The sequence below is a fragment of the Seriola dumerili genome, unplaced genomic scaffold (genome assembly GCF_002260705.1).
Source record: "Seriola dumerili isolate Sdu_G_001 unplaced genomic scaffold, Sdu_1.0 BDQW01000468.1, whole genome shotgun sequence".
Taxonomy (NCBI): Eukaryota; Metazoa; Chordata; class Actinopteri; order Carangiformes; family Carangidae; genus Seriola; species Seriola dumerili.
The window spans coordinates 5,845,665-5,865,313 of NW_019174723.1; the positions used below are offsets into that span (position 1 = coordinate 5,845,665).

Genomic DNA, 19,649 nt, shown 5'->3' on the forward strand with positions numbered 1-19,649 from the left:
AAACCATGCTGTTTATAAAGTATTATTATATTATATTATTATAATATTGATATTAAGGTGTCCACCACCAGCTAATTTTTTTGTTTGCTCAGGCTTAATTGGTCACACTTTTCTAAATAATATTGATATTTTTGATAAGGCCTTTTAATGTAAAGTGTTTTAATATGTATCTGTGTGTGTGTGTGTGTGTGTGTGTGTGTGTGTGTGTGTGTGTGTGTGTGTGTGTGTGTGTGTGTGTGTGTGTGTGTGTGTGTTGGGTTGGGTTTTGGCTGAGGGATGGATAGGTTGTCTCTTTCTTTTTAAAGTGCTCTAATTAGTGGTAGATGGGCATGTTTCAATACAATTGACAATGAAGAGATTTATTATCTATTTCAATTTTTTTTTAAATGTTTTATGCTTTTTTTCAGTGTTTGTTTTCTTTTAATAAATAAATTGTCTTCTTCCCTTTTCAACTACAGGTGTAAAACACAATCATGTCCATAGAGGACAGTGTTGGACAACACTGAGACTGTCATAACAATGTTGACAGTTTAATTTATGTTTCTAAAAAATAAGTTAAGAGAGTCACAGATTTTGAAGTAGACAACTTCAAGCCCTTTTGTTCGTAAAAACACCCAACGAATCTGTAGAACTTTTAATTATAACTTTTTGTCCTGTATTAAGACTGGAGATATTTGGAGGTGTGCTGCTGCCTGAACCGTTTTAAGAATAACTTTTGGTCCTCCTCCTTATTCTTTCATATTTGAGTTTCACAACATAACAAGTTCTGCCGTCAGAAAAAACTTATTTTGTGGTATGCTTTAAACATTTACGACAACCACTTGAATGCAACAAGGGGTCGCATTTACTGCTGGTAGTGTTCTGAATTATGAGCTTTCCAGGAGTATGTAAATGCATCGTGAGCTCTGATTGGCTGCTGGTCAGGACCAAACAGAGTCGAGCTCAGAAAAAGACTGGCGAAGAAGAAGAAGCAGCGAAGTGTCAGAGCTGGGACAAAAACAGTCGTCCTCCGCCTTCCCGGGCAGCATGAAACATACTCTGCTGACTGGAAACAAGCTTTAAATGTGACTATTGAAGACGGACTAAGTCCATAGAGCTAAAACAGCGGGGCTCGTCTCGGCGCTCAAGTGCATCTCCCTCGTTTTCCTCTTCTGCTGCTGGAGTGAGCTAGCTTAGCCTGTTAGCTTGGCGGGGCACCCCCTCATCTTGTCCGTGTGTGCAGGACTTTACCACCAGGAGCGAAGAGATTCACCCGGAGCTGCACCAGAACTGACCTGGACTTTACTTAACAAACGCAGCTGCACGCGTTGGCGCCAACCTCGGCTTTTGCAGGCAAAGATTGACCCAAAAAGCAACAAAAATCACTCCGCTAAACAAGGAAGTCTGAATGAACTTTGCTGCTAGCATCCTGCTAACCCCGTAGCTGCATTGATTCATAGTGCTGCTCATAGGGGGAGGGGGTTCTGCAGCCTCCTTGCGGGTCCTCCGGTGCTGATATCGATTATCTGTGAGAGCATCTGTCCGTGTAATAGACGGAATCCGTCCGGTAGTGAAGTGTGCTCCGACACAAAACGTTTCAGAGATGATTCCAGACAAACCCCCGAAGGAAGACGTCTTCCACGGGTCTGAGGACCTGAAGAAGCAGGCTCACATCCCCAGCTTTGAGAAATACAAAGAGCTCTACGTGAAATCTATAGAGAATCCAGATGGTAAGTCACAGTTCAAGTGTCTGTCAGTGGAGTAAAGAGGAGTACACCTGCCCCCAGTGGTGGAAACCAACGTTGGTACATTTGCTCAAGTGCAAACCTGAGGTAGTTGAACTTCAGTATTTTCTCTTCATCCCACTTTATATTTCTGCTCCACTTAATTTATCTGACCGATTGACTGACTGGTTACTTCACAAATTAAGATTTTTACAAACTCTAAAAAGAACTTGTGTTGTTGATGTTTATAGTATTTACAAGTAAAACTAAAATCTAAAAGTTGATAAATTGATTCATTTTTGAAGAGGAAATGCCAAACATCTCACGCTTCCGGCTTCTCCCATGTGATGATCTTTAATTTAGTTTCAATAGGAGATTAATCCATAATGAAAATAATCATTAGTTGCAGCATTATATGAAATTGCACCTTAACCAAATGCTGCTTTTACATTAAAGCAGCAGCAGTAATAATTATTGTAAAATGTGATGTGTAATGTTACAACACTCATGGGGGAGATTCCTCTGCGTTTGGTACATTTAATTTAGCTGCTTTTTCGTGGTTGTACTAATTTTTTAACATTTTAAGTTCAGGACTGTCACTTGTACGGATTATTTTTGTGGTATTTGTTCTTTTCCTTAAGCAAAAGATCTGAATGCTTCCTCCACCGCTGTCTGTCACATGCAGTTTAAAGGCAGCAACTGACTCCGTGATGGTGTTAAAGCCCATGCATTTCATTAAAAGAGACAGAGTTGCAGCAATGTAATGTGCCAGAAATTATGCTGTACGTCTGTATTTGCATAAGGAGCAGGAAATGAGATCTGATCATAGGTGGTCTCTTAATGCCAGGTGTGAACAGGATCTACATTTAACTCAGTGTTATCTGCAGACTGACTGTACTTTATGACCTCTTTGGTAATGAGGAAGCAGCTCTGTCGTGGCCTTTGGTTGGAACAAGCCTATACCAACCTCGTCAGGCAGGAGGGGAGAAGGGGATGCTGTATCTGTAGAGCCATTGTTGGTCAAAGAAGCAGCTCAGGTTGCTTCCTTGTGAAGGAGGAGCGGTTAAGGGTGTGTAAAGTACGTCAGAGTAAAGGAGAGGCTGTCAAACAAGTTTGTGCAGCAGGAGGAAGCTGGATTCAGGCTCAGTGGCTCTCTGTCCGATGATGGGCTCCATGCTGGAGTTTAATAATGACATATACGTCCTGTAGAGTTGTACAATGGTGAAGTAATAAAGTTGGGTTACTGTGATTTTACAGTTGTGTAAGTTAATGATAAACGCCTTAAATTACGACAGTCACAATGTTGGCAGTTAAACCAGCTTTCGTTTTAGTTGTACCTTGAAAGACGGATGTTAATTATTTACAGTGACTTTATGAAATTGCTCCAAAGTTTATGGGCTCAGAAAGTCGGAGCATGACCACTGAAGTCCTGCAGCTCAACCTCAACCAGCTACAACAGTACAATGCTGCGTTTAAAGCATCAGTAATTATGAATGGATAATATAATATGAAATATAACCCTAAACCTTAACCCATAATTGTAATTTTTCAAGAAAAAAAAATTAGAGGACACTGGGAAACTGATGAAAAATGTTCACCATTTTCTGGAGCTTTAACTGATTAATTGAATGACTGAGAAAATAATCAGTAAAAATAAAACATGAAATAAAATTAGTTGCAGCCCTAGTGTTAATGGCGAGCTAGAAAAGATGAGTCAGTTGACTGAAGAGTTAATCAACAGAAACCATTTTGATAATCAATGAAATATACCCCTTTAAATATTTGCTGGTTGTAACTTCTCAAATGCAAAAGGAATGTTTTTTTTCCTTTGTCAAAAGATTCAATGATTAAGTCAAAAGAAATCTTTCATAAAAAAAAACTGGTAACCGTTGGTCCTTCTGGTCTGTTTCACCAGCTGCATCTTGCAACATGCAAACTGTGATTTGCAACATAAGATAATTTCCTCTCCTGTTGATTTTGACACCATCCATTAATCATATCAAAGTTCATGCATATGTGACTAATGCAGGAACAGGACTCACACATTTATCTGCAGGCTGTTGATAGTTGGGGAAATGCCGCCATTTGCCTTTTTATTTTTTTTTTATTTGTAAGCAGCTCTTGCAGATCATTTTTGTGAAATGACTGTGTGTGATTGATCAACTGACCCCTCTCTCTCTGTGCTGCAGAGTTCTGGGGAGACATCGCCAAAGATTTCTTCTGGAAGACCAAGCACACGGGTCAGTTCCTCGACTACAACTTTGATGTGACCAAAGGAGAAATCTTCGTCAAGTTCATGGAAGGTGCCTCCACCAACATCAGCTACAACCTCCTCGACCGCAACGTCCATGAGAAGAAACTCGGCGATAAAGTGGCCTTCTACTGGTAAGTATGAGTGTGTGTTTTCTCTCTCTCTCATCTCCGGTCCTTTGGTGAAACACTTGGTGGCCTTGTAGTGGTCAGCACTGCAGTGCGTCTGTAGTTATGAAGCTGTGTCTGTGGTTTTATGGCTGATGATGTGAGGTGCATTGGAGTGTGTTTCACTTCTTTAATTTGGTTGCGTATGTCTGCAATTATGATTATGACTCCCACAGTTAATTAAATGTAATAGGATGCGAGTGCTGATGTTTTGCCTTCAGCGTTTCTTCTCTGGTGCAGCAAGTTCATCTTGAGTTATTCTGACCAGTGAGTTGTTTTTCCTTCTTTTCCATCCCTTTATTCAGCGAGGTAAAAAACACAGTGAGATTAAAATAGTTTTCAGGAGAGTCATGGCCAAGAAGGCAACACAGAAACAGAGTTATAACAGTAAATACCACACAAACAACATAAGTAGGCCAATGAAGTTGTCATGTGCTACAAAGAAGAGCACAGTGATCAAGGGAAGGTTTTCTGTCGAGTTTCTGTATAAACATTCAACAGAGTTTAAGTTTACATTCAGTGTAACGCAGCAAAACACAGTGTGAGGTTTAACAAACATGTTAAATTCACTTCTGTCTTTTTCTATAAAACATTTTCAAAGCTGATTGATTGATTGATTGATTGATTGATTTATTTATTCGTGAATCTTTAAACCTGTATCGTTTAAGTTTAGTTTACATCCATGTCTACTTACCAACCGTTTTTTTATTCACTGCCTTTTGCTGGCACGTTGCTGCATCTCCCGGCATGTATAGATCAGGTTAATAGTGCGACACCATCACGTCACCGTCGTCATTGTGTGCCTGCTCAGACGGGTCCATAAAACCAATTCTCCACTGTGCTGCTATTGGTCAGAACTCCGCAGGGTGCCCACACAGGTTAATGAGCCTGCTCTGGTTACCTGCTCTCTGCTGCAGACACAGGTTGCCTGCAGCACGACAAAGAAAACCATCAACACAATTAGTGCAACAACCATTTACAAAAGTGATTTAATTGTAACCCTACATCAGTTATCAGGAGAAAATCAATTTTCGTGTGTGTGTGTGTGTGTGTGTGTGTGTGTGTGTGTGTGTGTGTGTGTGTGTGTGTGAGGAATGTATTTAAAGCCTCCTCTGCGTGCGTGCTTGTGTGTGTGTGTAGGCTCTTAATAGGGGGGTGGGGGTCGCCCCTGTGAACACAATGACAGGACTGAATGCCAACTGATCTTATGAATGGAGCTGCAGTCATCCCCTCTCCTTTGTCTTTCTCTCTTTCTCATACACTTCCTCTCTTTCTGTTCTTTCTTTTTCTTTTGTCTCCATCTCACACACTCCTCTATCTCCTCTTCAGTCTTTGCTCATTTTCCACATAAATATCAATGCTAATATATTAAATCTTACTCATGCAGCACTTTTAAAAACAGGCCACAAAGTGACATTTGAATAAATACATGAAATAAAGAAAATAAAAGTGAATAAAAGCCTCAGGAAAAATCAAAACAATGATGAGCATCAATAAAATGCCTGAGAGGAAAATTAGGTCTAATTAAAACAGGTTGAGAGAGTAAAGAGTAAAGAGTAAAGAGGGTAAAGTAAAAAACATAACCTTTAATTACTTTATGTTCACAATTGTCATAAACTGGGTCGCATGTCACAGTGGTTTTTTTCCATAACAAAACCATTAACTACAGACGTGACCTGTGTTTGCTGCACACTTCGTGGTTAAGTAAACAGCAAGCTACTTGAATTATAAATTAAGAAACATGAAATAGTGACTTCAGTTTAAGCTCCGGCGATTGGCCGGACAAACACAGTGTTAAACAGAGTAAACACATGCTCCGAGCATCCAACACATGCTTTCAGGAGCATCAGAAGAGCTGCAGCCTTCAGCTGTAAATAACCTCTAATGTTGTCAAACATGAAACAGGTTTCCCTAGTCTCCCTAAAGCACACTCTGATTTTACTGGTTTTATTTAAGGTAATACACAAACCTTATCTGCATGACAGGAGAGACCTATACTTTGTTTGCTACAGCTTACTTTGTTGACTCAGCTTTAATACTGTCAATTTAATACTTGCCAAACTTTTATCCAGTCCAGTTTGACGTTAGCATGAGCCTCAGATAGCGATAGATAGCAAAACATGGAGTTTTCACAACGTCACGCTGCAGTGTTCATCAACACGATGTGGGCGCAGTGAAGCACAGGAAGTCGCTTATTTCCTCCTTTTGATAAAAGGAGGTAATTCGTTTTTTTGTGCTAACACATGTAACACCATCTCATGAAACGGTAAGAAGCACCACCTAGTGGCGCAACATGACAGTTACATCGCACGTCCTCGTCTTCTGCATTGAAAAATTGATAATGTAATTATTAACTAATCGATTTAAATTGACATCCTGATGCCCAAATGAATCATAGTAACTGGAAAACCAGTATGCAGTATATGTCGGCTTCAACTGAGAGTTTTCAATACGACATGAAGCAGCTTGTTATTAAGAGGACAATCAGTTGCTGTTGCATCAGTGGTCTGCGGGGTGAAGTTATGTAAAGACTTTATTTTGTCCTCTGTCCACACATCTGCAACATTGTCATCTTTGTCTTATTTCTTTACAGATACATACCTGCTCATGTTCATTTCATTTCCTCTTCTCTTGACTCGGACTTTCTTTAATGAAAACACTGCACTTGTTCCTTTTTTCCTGAAAGCCTCTCTTCTCTTCTCCTGAGTTCTTTCTCTGAAGCCTCTCTGTCACTTTTGCTCTCCTCTCCCTCTTTGTGTCACTTGCCTCCGGACACTGATGTGTCCTCATATGTCCTGAGTGGTGAAGCCACAGAGACGAACGCAGTCGGACCACACAGGGCTTTTAAACCAGGGTTATTCAGGGAGAGGATGAGGAGGAAAGTGGGAAAGTGTGATTGAATGTAACAGTGATATCAGAGAGTGGGTCCGTCGCTATGATTATAGAAACAGATGAGATGACTTTTATCTGCAGGAAAAACCTCTGAAAGTTTAGTCAAAAGTTAGTATTATTCACCTGACAATTATTTTCATTACTGATAAATTTGCAGATTATTTTCTCTTAATTCGATTGATTAGTCTATAAGGTAGCAGTTATACCCCTGAAATACTCGTTTTACTATCAAACCTTCACATTAAAGAAGCTTGAAACAACATTTTCTGATGAATCCACAAATCTTTACTTTAGGTCAAAGTAATGTAAGATATTAATAGTAATAGAGGCTACAGGTAAAAGAAAACAGCTCAGAATAAAGAGCTGTAACAAATAGTCAATTTTATAAATTAGTTGGCATTGGAAAATTAATGGGCATCTATTTTGATAATCAATTACTTGTTGAAAGTAATTTTTCAAGCAAAAATGTCTATTTGTTCATTTCAGTCTGTCAAATGTGAGTATTGATGCTTTTATTTTGTCATGTATGGTAGTGAGTTAAATATCATTAATAGAAAAAAAGACATTAGGAGAAGTCACCTTGACCTGTGAGAAATAACCGTCTTGTTTATCAATTAATTGAGAAAATAATCAACAGATCAGTCAGTAATGATCCAGATCCTATTTTTGGTTTATGGATTGCTACAGTGTGTTGGTGATTTACCTGCTAGGGACATAAAAACATTTGGTACTTTTTGATAGTTGAGTCTTTAAGTTTTAAAAAGAGTAATTTTTTAATGATTTGCAATTCATGATTTTTTTCATTATACCAATCTGCTGAATATTGTCTTGTTTGACTGATTTAATCATTTGGTTTTTAAGATATAAGAAAGTAGTGAAAAATATTTTTATTCGATCACTCAGACCACAGTCAGCCAATCAGAAGAGAGGCTCAGAACCTCCTCTCTTCTGATTGGCTCACCGACCTTTTGGGAGAGGGAGGAGATGTAAAACTAAATTGAGATTGTTTTTGGTTCTTAAAACCACAAATATATCTTCTTATGGATCAACACTTCAAATATAACACAGGAAGTGAAGTTTCAAGAATAAACGGCCTTCATTTGACTTCATATTGTAATTTTCTCGATTGTGTGCCGTCTCTGAACACTGGTCCTCCATCTGGAGTTTTCTTACCTTTTTTGAAGTGAAAAAGTTAAGAGAATAAATCGGGAGATAAATCATTCATATTCTGAGTGGTTGTTATCTCATGTCCTTGCTCACATGTAGTAAGAAAGTGGATTACCTTCTCCCTGTTTACTGAAAGGGACAGCTGCCAACAAGTCTTGGCTGACCTTGTTTTGGGGGAAATTAATGTGCAGATTGGCCTCTGAAAGCTTCTGTGACTGATCAAAATGTTGTTTTAGATTACTTACAGGAGGCATAGCTTTAACTTTTAGCAGTAGAAAGTCCCTTCTTTCAGCTGGAGGGAAAATAAGTGCTCTCTCATAGATGCTTCATTTATTTATTCTTTTCATTTTGTTCCATCCTTTTAACATACTCGTCTTTTTTATCTCCATGTCCTCACACTCTATCTCGTCTTAAAAGAAAGTGTTTCTCTGACAGAGGGAGTTGTCCACACCGGTCCCTGACATTTAAACCCACAGTGTTGAAAACAGGTTTTACTTTTGTGTATTTATAGGTGTGTGTGCTGGAGCTCGACACTGTATGTGCTGTTATCGCTCTGGCCTCGGCAGAGAAACATGGCCAGTGACCTTTGTTGGAAATGTTTGTGAACATGTGTAGAAGTCGATAATAGAACAGGAAATAAAGCATCAATAAAGTCAAATATATTTTGCAAAAGTAGTTTGTTATAATGTGCGGTGCACAGAAGTGGAGCTGCAGCTAACAATTATTTTCATTATCAATTAATCATTTGTATTTAAAAATTCACAGACATGGCAGATATTCAGTTTACTGTCGTATACAAAAAAAACAGCAAAACCTCACATTTTAAAAACTGACACCAGAGAATATTCTGAACTGAAATGATTTACTGATTATCAAATTACTCACCACTTAATTGTTTCAGCTCTGCACAGGGAGTGCGAAGTATTGAATTATTGTGAGAAGTGACTGTTTGTTCTTATCTGAGCTGGTTCATTTGCAGCCTGTGTGGGTGTGACCTGATAGCAGAGATCACTGTTTTCATCCAGTTTATTTTCTAACTACACTCTACACCACAATCACACAAAAATATTGACAGGAAGGAGGAGAGAGAGGCGCTGAATGATCTGATCTCATCAGGTCACATGAAGTCTATATGCACTCAGTCGTCTTCCTATCTGAAACGTTGAATGTGTTGGGCTCATTCCAGCAGCAGAGTGAGTTGTAACATGACATGACTATTTTGAGGTCATGTATGGGTGTACAGTGATTAAATTTCCAACAAGACAAAAATATATACAATCGATAGCCACCATGTGAAGCTGTGATAATCATCACACACACACACACATGAAGTCAGAGACACAACTTTGGTCTTTGTTGATCTTTATCACTTGTGGCGCCAGGAGAAAAGGCAATTTTGTTAATTAAATCAAAAGGGTTTATCCTCTGTGCAGTCCATTCAGGACATGTCAGACTCGGCTCATTTGGCTCAGCTACACATTGCCAAACTTGGGTTCACTTTCATCTGTTCCCAGACCCAGTGGTGGCCACTTTGATTGGCCTGTGCTGAACCAGTCAGGTAAACTACAGTGAGAGATAACTGCCCTTACCTGAGCAGCATCTCAACAGGTTTGATATGTAGTCACTGGATCAGGACGTTTATTAGGATATTGCAGGGAGGCGGGGCCTTGTGGCCTAGCAGCTTGTACAACAACAATGGGCCACAGCGTCATCACTCCACGTCTGGCCGGGGACCTTTGTTACTCATCACCCCCCCTCCTCTCCACTGTCGTCTGTCATATAAAGGCGTACAATACCCAGAAAATATCAGGAAAAAATTTATCGCAGGTTCGAATAGTACAAGAAGAAACAGCCACAGCAAGATGTTCGATGAAGAACTGAACTTGATAGTAAACGGAGCCCATCATGTTGCCATGTTGTCTTATGGAGAACCAGCACGACTTGAATTCATGGTTTCCAGCAGCTAAATGGAAAAGGGTATAAGCTGCACATCTGTACTACAACAACACACACAATGACTCCAAAGAGACAAAAGAAGATTAAAAACAGATGCAAAAGGGCCTCAGAAAGATGCAAAACAATTCCAAGAGATAAAACAAGTAAATCAATGAAAAAATTACCTCAGCCACACAAACAACTAACAAAGATGAGAAATGAAAACATTCAAAATGCAAAATTTGACAAAATGACTTGTGCCCTCTTATGTAGTAGGGGTGGGGGCGGGGGCCTTTTACATGTCTGTGCCCAGTGGCCCATTGTCTTACAATCCGTCCGTGGTTAACCTGCTGGGCTTTAGACTGGCCTTCATAGCTGGCTGCTCATTCGTGGTGCCAACATGTTACTTTCACTTTGTATGGGGGACAGCCGAATGATTTCCACTGAAGTCAGGCTGGAAACGTGCAGACCTGACTGTGAACACACACACACACAGCAGCTCACATATCACACTGGAAATTATTATGAAGGTCAGAGCTTTATCATAGTGTTAGTTATTCTGTGAATGCAACTCCCATCAGTGCCAAATGGGTCACAGAGACCTTTCAGCTATGCAGGCTTCCCCACTACAACACACGCACACGCACACGCACACACACACACACACACACACACACACACACACACACACACACACACACACACACACACAAACACAAACACGCCTACTCTATACTGGAAAACACACACTTGCAGTTACAGTATACACTATTCAGAAACTCTATGGGAATCCACACACACACACACAGGCAGCAGTGTTGGCTTTTGTTTCTGGATCATTAACCACTTCAGCTGAAGTTTGTGAGCTGTAAGAAATCTTCCCTCTTGCTGAAACAGATATTTTGCAATCTTCATTTCTGTTGAAGTGTTTTTGTTTTGGGCTGGAAGCCAGAGGAGGGCAAGGCCTGTGTGTGTGTGTGTGTGTGTGTGTGTGTGCTACAGGGCCAACAGATTGAGCAATGAAAGAAAAAGGAGGTTTCTGAATCTGACAATAGTTTTAACTTTACATTTCACTGCTCAATTAGATGAACTTTGTGTGAAACAAGTCACAGAAAAGCCTGTTAACTCTGTTAACTTTAGTATAGTGCTTGACTGGTTTCACTCAATATTTGTCAGAAACAAAGTTTTGGGTAGTTCAGCTCATTCTGTGTCGTCCTGTTCCTGCTCCTCTGGGCAACATTATTATACCCTTTTCCCACCAACGTTCGGTACAAGCGGATAAACCCATTAATAAAAGCCGATTGACCCGTTTTCCACTGACAGTCGAATTTGCTTTTCTGTTCGGAGAGAAACACACACATTATTTCGGGGCTGCAGCAGGAGCGCAGTGTAACCGCTGTGTTTCTGGCTCAACAGCACCGTGCTGGACAGGACACAGGTGTGTTTACAGTGTGTGTGATCTGAAAGACGTTACAGCACATAAATGGGTGAAAATTGGCGTCTTCACCCAGATGTTGTATTTACATCAATTCCAAATCGAGCAGGAGCCGATAAATAAACGCGTCTACTGCAGAGTCATTTGACCCAGTTGTGAATGCTATTGGCGGGTCTTAGGGGTTTTTTTTGACCAGTGGAAAAGTGCCTTTTAGAATGATTTCATAATAATTTTACTTGTTTTTAAAGCCTTATATTAACCCAGAACCTTCCTATATCAGTGACTGCCTTTTTCTTGTGGCCTAATGTTGTTTTTAACCACTTGTGTTGCCCTCAGTCAGTGCACTAACTTCATGGTTCTCATGTGTAGAAATGTGTCTTTGGTTTCTCAGAACAAAAAAGAATATTCAAATTTAACATAATCAAACTCCACAGGAAATGTACCAGTTTCCCTCAGGTGCACTTTCACTTTGGTTGTTGAGCTGTGTCCTAGTTCCATAATATACACTACTAACTAAAGTTAATAATAATAAATAATTGCTTTTGGCATTACACATAATTTGGCAATAAGATTCATATAAAAATAGATCTTCAGAAAAACCAAAAATACATCATTTTAAAAGCAAAATAAATAAATAGAAATGTTATTCAACAACAATACAACAGGCTGGTTAGTAGAACAAAAGTATTAAATCTTTTGAAGAACATATGTGAAGTTTTGTTAGGAGTGACATGTTTGTTGTCGTTTATTTGCACATATTGCATAATTTCATGTTACAGAATTACATTACAGAAGAACATTCAAAATAAAATAAATCAAATATAATGGAGCAGTATCAAGGGCTGTAGTAAAAATAATTTAACCAATTACTCAACTGTGACACTAACAGTCAGTTGCAGCGTCACTATATACACTGTTGGTTCACAGTACAGAATTGGGACATGGCTTCGGACCCTCCTGCCTCTCTCCTCCCGTCGCTCACTGTTTGTCAGTGTGTGAGTCGTGATGCTGAGAGACGAGCGAGACGACGCTCACTAAAGACCACGGCTGTATTTAATAATGTGGAGAGGCAGAGCTGTCGCATTTCATTCACTTCTCTGTCTGTTCTCAGGACAATGTTATTAATGTAAAGGTCTTACTCCTACAAATTAAGCACGTGTGTGCACGTGTGTGTGAGGGATGTGACCTTGGATGATGCTTTTGCAAGCACACAGTTCCTCAAACACCCGGGACAATGGTCTGTTGTGAAAAAGGGGAAAGTTGAGATGAGTTGGGTTTCACAACTGGGCTGAAGTTTTACCAATCCGAAGGTGGCTGCAGCAAGAGTGTAGATTTTTATGACTGTTGTGGTGGAGACGTGTGGTTGAAGTGACACAAGTGACCCAGCTGGATGAACCTGCTTGGTCGCCCTGGGACACAAAGAAAGGCTCCGGGGCGCCTTTTTTACCTGTGGATTTGCGTTTTGGAACATTTTGTCTGTGCAGGAATGGCAGTGATTTGATCATACTTTGATAAATACATAAAATAATGAATATTCATTAGTGCTGCACAATTAATCTAAGGCCTCTCAAAAGTAGGAGCTTAAGGCCAGAAAGTCTCATTCTCAGTGAATATCAGCTGTGGCTTTTTGAATCCGTATGTGTGAACAGTGAAACATGCATAGAGAATGCCATCTCCAGTTGCAGCCCTAGCTTCAACAACACATCTTAAAAGTTGATATTGTGCTTTAGTGGTGCATGTTTCCAATTAGACTTTTGTGGGACTCTGGCCAGTTGCCTCCTCATAATCTATCTCTGAGCCCAGTGTTTTGTGAATGTGGGAAAAAACAGACAGTGGTGTAAAGACTTACCCGTTATATTTTTAATAATCATGTTATATTGTTTATTTCTTTGTTTGACAAAGACATGTTTTTTTGCGATTAAACCTCTTTATTGCTTTTTTTGTTATAGAAACACACATAGAAGATTCTCACATAAAATATAAAGTATTATATGGGCCCCATATCTTCCTGATGACATCTAGACTGTAATTAACTCTTCATTCATTGGATGTGTATTTCAGGGAAGGCAATGAACCTGGTGATGAGCTGACGGTGACCTACAGAGAGCTGCTGCAGAGGGTCTGTCAGTTTGCCAACGTCCTGAAGTCTCAGGGTAGGTTATGACACACCTGACACACACCTGGATCTGTGGGTGCACTGATCTGATACACTGATACTGATATAGATACTGACCTGATGAAATCCATATTATTGATATATCATTTACAATCTGTTTTTGGCTGCATCCCGCTCCTGTCTGACCTCGTCTATAGGCGTGAATAAGGGCGACCGTGTGTCCATTTACATGCCCATGGTGGTCGAACTGGTGGTAGCCATGTTGGCCTGCATCCGCATCGGAGCTGTTCACTCCATAGTGGTGAGTTAGGAGTGTGTGGTGTATTACAGGAAGTGTGTGTTTGTGTGTGACATGACCATGTTTGAGATGTTAACACTGTTTGTTCTGCTGTTTCCAGTTTGCAGGTTTTTCTTCTGAGTCTCTGTGTGAGAGGATCATGGACTCCCAGTGTTCACTGATCGTCACAGCTGGTCAGTTTCACATAAAAAAAATAAAATCCACACACATACACACACTTAATGATACCATGCTTCTTTTTAAATCAGCGTTGATGGTCCCGTAATCCAATACAGCTCTGGAAACATCTCATTAGCATTAAATTAACTAATGGGAAAAGCTGCATTTACATTGATTCTTAAGTGTTTCAAAGTTTTGTGTCTAGTGATTGTTGCAATGAGGTAAAATCCACAGGGTGGATGAGGAAGGTATGTCCCCCCTGTTCATACTGAATGTTGTTCTCTGACCATTCAGCCTTCACAGCAATTAGCAATTAGCTTAACAAGCAGCAGCAAGCAGTGCTCTGCAGACTTTTTTCTGCCTTGAGTTTCCTTTCTGTTGGTTTTTGTGTGAGAATCAGGTTTCTTGACCAGTAGGTTTTCACGTATGAGGAAAGAAAGATAAAGTAAAGCAATTACTGCAGGTCAATATCTTAAATATAAATGGAAAAAAAATGTAATAATAAAATATTTACAATGTCAAAAAATATAATAAAAAATATAAATATAATACAAATATGTACAGTGTGCAATATAAATGGGAGACTGTGCAAAAAAACAAGAATATGTGAGAAATGTGCAAGTAATCCGGACATATATTAGGTTTTGACCGAGTCTTGTTTTAGCTCTTTTGTAAAATACAGTTTAATTTTTAGTTTTATTGCTTTAAACCAACAAGACCCATTCAATAGTAAGAGCCACACTGAGTGACACAGCAGGTTAATATAACACCGGCTTTATCATTTAAATAACCCATAATTCTGTTTTTATTGTTATTTGAGGAACCAGGGACTAAGCAGGAAGAGGGTCAGTGTCTTGCACCTCGGCAGAACTAGTGGCTTTCAGTAGACGCAGCTCAGCTGTTACAGGGTGCTCACGGCGTCTCAGTGAGTCGAGCTCAATGGTTGAAACAAGCAACCGAAGGAGCTGCAGGCTGAGATGAGGTGCTGAGTTGTGACCAGTAATCAAAGTCTTATTATCTGGATTAGAGTCTGGGGATATAAACCTGTTAATCCACTGGGTTAATGGCCTGTGGTTGGAACCCACACACACACATTTTTCTCATTCATAGAAGTCCTGTAAGCGGATCACAGATACTTTAGCTCAGGGTCTTTTTATCCTAACAGACAGAGCACTCATAGAGTTTCATTACCTTGTAAAAAAGTATGAATACAGAAAATGTCTGCTGGATCTCATTCAGTTTAACTACTGTAGATAAAGTTTTGTAAACTATCTCTCAGGAGTTGAGGCGCTGCTGTAAACTGGAGCTTCACATCCACAGACTTGATAGCCATGAATAATACCTTTTGTTCTGTAGAAATTTAACTGACACTCTTACGCGAGCTGAAGAGGTAAGAAGTGTGAGCTTCCTTCATCACTGATATTTTACACTAACGCTGATTCAAATGACAAAGTGAAGGGAGTCGCTCTAAGTGATGAAGCTACAGAGAGTTTTACAGCTGTAAGAAGTCACTGTCCATCACCTGCTCTGCAGCAACCAGCAGACAGACAGTCAGAGAGCAGCTGGGGAACATAGTGGAGCATTTAGCAGCTAGAGAGCCAGATATTTCCCTCAGGAGCTGGTGGAGACCAAACACACACATTAAGGTATATTAATCTGTCTCCGATGCCTCAGACAGACAGAAATTTACCTCTTGCTCATTTGAGCAAAGGGCAGAGATGCTTTTATACAATTGTCCACCCAGTTTGTGAGAGAGGTTGAGATTGAACTCTCCTCTGGAGAGCACTGATTATTGCCTTGTTTTAAAAAAATGAAACCTATAAAGGAGGGATGCCACATGGCTGGAAGTAACTGTAAGGACAGACATAGATTGTTAAAGAATAGGCCCATTTTAACTCAATCACATGACAAATGGACATGAAGCGATATCTTTATAGCACAACTACACTGTCTAAGATGGGGGACAAAATCCGCAGTCTTCATGCTCTTCATAAATGGACCCTGAGGTTCAGCTGGAGCTAATATGAAACTTAGGGATTTCTCCACCGTCAGTACGAACCGGTGGAATGAATACAGCGACCAGTGACTTTAAATATATCTGTGGCATCATGTGCAGGTTGTTTTAAGGCTGATGTATAAAAAACACAGAACACTTCATTTAAGATGAAAATGTTTGATAAAAGAATCACTTTCATTATTGGTTAGCCTGCTAGCCATGCTACGTCCTGCATTATTATTTCTCAGACCTTCTGTTGACGACTGCAGCTTAAATTTAGCTTCTTTACTTTCGCCCTCTGTCTCTCTTCGTCTGTTTCTTTGTTCATCTGTTTTTATCTCTCACTCGTTCAGACGGTTTCTATCGAGGAGATAAGCTGATCAACCTGAAGCTCTTAGCTGACGAAGCACTGCAGAAATGCAGGGACAAGTAAGCTGTACACACACACACACACACACACACACACACACACACACACACACACACACACACACACACACACACACACACACAGATAAAGTTTATACATACAGCAGCAGAAGTGCAGGGACACACACAGACCCTTCACCATCAGTGAACCAAGTTACCATTACCAAGTTTTTAACCCAAATTTGGTTTTATAATTCTACTTCAGCAACAGTTCCCCCAGAGAGCTGATTTTAAAAATAAGGTTACAGCAAGAATATGTATCAACACTAAATGTACTATTAACAATATGTTAAATGTGATATTAATCAGAAGAAAACATGTTTGGTTGAGCTTTAGTTTTTACATAAACAACCAGATAATAGAAAAAAAAGAGACTAGAGAGGAGAGGTCAGGAAAGCACAAAGTTTATCTGAGTTTATAGATAGAGCAAAGAAATTATACCAAACTAATAAGTACAACATGCTTTAAAGAAATGCAAAGATAATAAAATAAATGAAGTGAAGAAGAAGAGTTCAAAGGGCAAATCAGCTGAAATATAGAGAAAATAATTATATGTAATCAACAACTAATTAAACATCACAAGTGAAATGTTTTGGTGTTATTACAAACAAACAAATTTTGTTTTATTTCACTAGTGAAACATTGCGATTTCACTCCCAACGCACATATAACAATGTATGTCTTAATGTTGATGAGGCGTGAACAGTGCGACCTCTTTGAACTCACTGCAATAAACTCTCCACACATGGATCTGTGCATGACGGACCACTTCGGTTCTCTCTTGCAAAACAGGTAAACATGTCTGGATCCAGATAGATCCTTCAAACTTGGCAGCATTCTGGTGCATCTCCTCACTTCAGTAATACTAGTAATGAATAGTTAACTACTTGAAAAATGCCATTGCAGAGCTCTAGAAACCAGAGACCAGAGAAAAACCTGCAGATTTTCTCACAGGGGTTTGAGATTGCGATCACCACCACGTCTCTTGTCTGTGCAGGGGCTTCCCGGTCGAGAAGTGTATAATGCTGAAGCACTTGTCCAAAGGAGCAGAAGAGACTTCTCTGGGCTCTCAGTCTCCTCCAGCCAAACGACCATGTCCCGATCTGCAGGTAAAGCACAAACAACAAACCCAAACTGGGACGTTTTACCCCAGTCCAGGCCCAGGGAGGAGGGAGGGGGGTAACTGCAGCCTGTTGTTAAAACATTAGTTTAACCTGTCATCCATCAAAGTCCCATCATAGTCTATCCTCTATACGTTAAGTTAATTTAAGTTCACATTTTCCCCAAGAAAACATCATCGCTTTGCTCCTCGCATGTTTGTCAGGTGAAACACGAGGGGGTCAGTTTTACCAGCGTGTGAACAACACTGATTTTCGAGAGACACACTGTCACACCGGTGGTTTGGGTCTGTTCATGGGATTTATTGACAAGAAGACAAATATACAGTAAAATCAGGATTCTCGTTAAATATAATTGTATGGGTTAGTGTAGAAGTAGATGCCTCTGACTTCAGGCTGAGATTCTTCCTGACTCTTCCTCAGCTGTTTGTTTGATTTGTTTTCAAACTCAGAAACACTGTGGATCTTTTTCTGTGAAACTGGCCCCGTACAATCAACATTTTTTTTTTTCTTACATAATCAATCTCCTAGAACTTCTCTCTCAGCTTGATTTGACATTGTGCATCCTGTTTTTTTTTTGTGTTCTTCAGTTAAAATAACCCCTCTCCCTCCTTAACTTCTCCTTCCTACTCCTTCCTCCTCCTCCTCTTCCTCCTTTCTTCCCTCCGGTCCAGCAGGAGAAACAGACAGGGAGAGTAAAGAAAACACGCCCTGTTCCGCAGGTATTTTCATTCCCTCCTCCCTCCACTAAACCCCCCATAACATCTTTGTTTTGCCTTTTTTTAAAGGGGAATTTCACCCACGAGCAGAATTTACATTTTACTGCTGTGAACACGGTAAAAAGAATAAACTTTAATCCAAACTGAAGTTAATTGTGTTAGAGGGATCAATTTTGCTGTGTTTATTGTTGATTTATTGTTTTTACCGAGCAACAGTAGATTGTTATTCCTGTGATCATTGACGGTTCAAATGACACTTGTGTGAACATGGAAAGTTATTTTCCCTAATTTAGAAACAAATTAACTTAAATTTAGTAGTGGGCATATTGTCTATTAGAGTATCTGCTGACATTAAAATCAGCTGCTGAAAATTAAACAGACACAATTAAATTAACTCACTAAAGAATGAAATTATATTTTAAATTGGCAGATTTGTGAGATTTTGTGCTACAATTCGCAATAGAATCATAATTAAGAGCTGAATAAATAAATATAAAATACAGAGACAACATTAGAAATGTGATAGTGTTGCTCATGTTCTCAGAGGTTTGCTGGAGTGTCCGAACTCACGGGAATAAAATGTAAATTCTGTGTGAGCGTGGAGTTGCATTAACACTGTTTTCTCTTTTTGTATCTGTTGTGAACACACGTTCTGTTTTGTCGTACACCTTCGGCCACACATTGTCTGTAGCTTTTGCACACGGCCCAAAATGTGCGGCTGCCTCTGAAGTGTGTTGTGTTTTTCTGTCGCTAACATAACAGCTGTAACATTTCTCTCTTTCACTGACAGACCACAAGTCAGAAAGAATCAGGGCTCTGTTGCTGTGGTTTAAATAAACACAGATTTAAGTCCTTTCTGAAGACCCCAGTTCTCTGCAGACAGGACTGGAGTTGGTATTTTGGGTTAGGGTTAGCGGTTAGTTAGTAGGTGCTAATTCCCTGCTAAAAATTAGATTATTATTGTAAATTTTATGTCAGTATAACAGGATAACATGACTGTTTCCCTATAAAAACTTTGACACTGTGGATAAAAACTCAAGCTGAGGCGTTTCATAAACGTCCTCTCACTCTCCTGCATCAAACTATAAGCTGACTCTACAAGAGAGGAGGAAAAATATGATATGTTAAATTAAGAGCATGAATTAAGTATTTTGTGTGTATGAATTATTAATTTGAGAGCACATGCATTCAAACAACCAATATCCCAGACTGTATCTGTCTGTCATAACATTTAAAGACTTAAAAATCCAATATTTACATTTTT

At 39.6% G+C, this 19,649-nt stretch overlaps 1 protein-coding gene across 3 annotated transcripts in view; it reads left to right on the forward strand.

Annotated features, from left to right (window-relative positions):
- The first annotated feature begins 977 nt into the window (after positions 1-977).
- Positions 978-19,649, forward strand: part of acss2 (acyl-CoA synthetase short chain family member 2) — a 28,755-nt gene continuing 10,083 nt past the window's right edge. The window contains exons 1-8 of one of the 3 annotated variants that reach the window (XM_022763099.1): positions 978-1,709; positions 3,893-4,088; positions 13,612-13,703; positions 13,864-13,967; positions 14,065-14,137; positions 16,473-16,548; positions 17,546-17,657; positions 18,341-18,388. In XM_022763099.1, the coding sequence (XP_022618820.1) occupies positions 1,583-1,709; positions 3,893-4,088; positions 13,612-13,703; positions 13,864-13,967; positions 14,065-14,137; positions 16,473-16,548; positions 17,546-17,657; positions 18,341-18,388 (828 nt within the window). In that variant the 5' untranslated portion in view covers positions 978-1,582. The remainder of the gene's footprint in view (positions 1,710-3,892; positions 4,089-13,611; positions 13,704-13,863; positions 13,968-14,064; positions 14,138-16,472; positions 16,549-17,545; positions 17,658-18,340; positions 18,389-19,649) is intronic. The other 2 variants (XM_022763100.1, XM_022763101.1) reach the window with 2 other exon arrangements.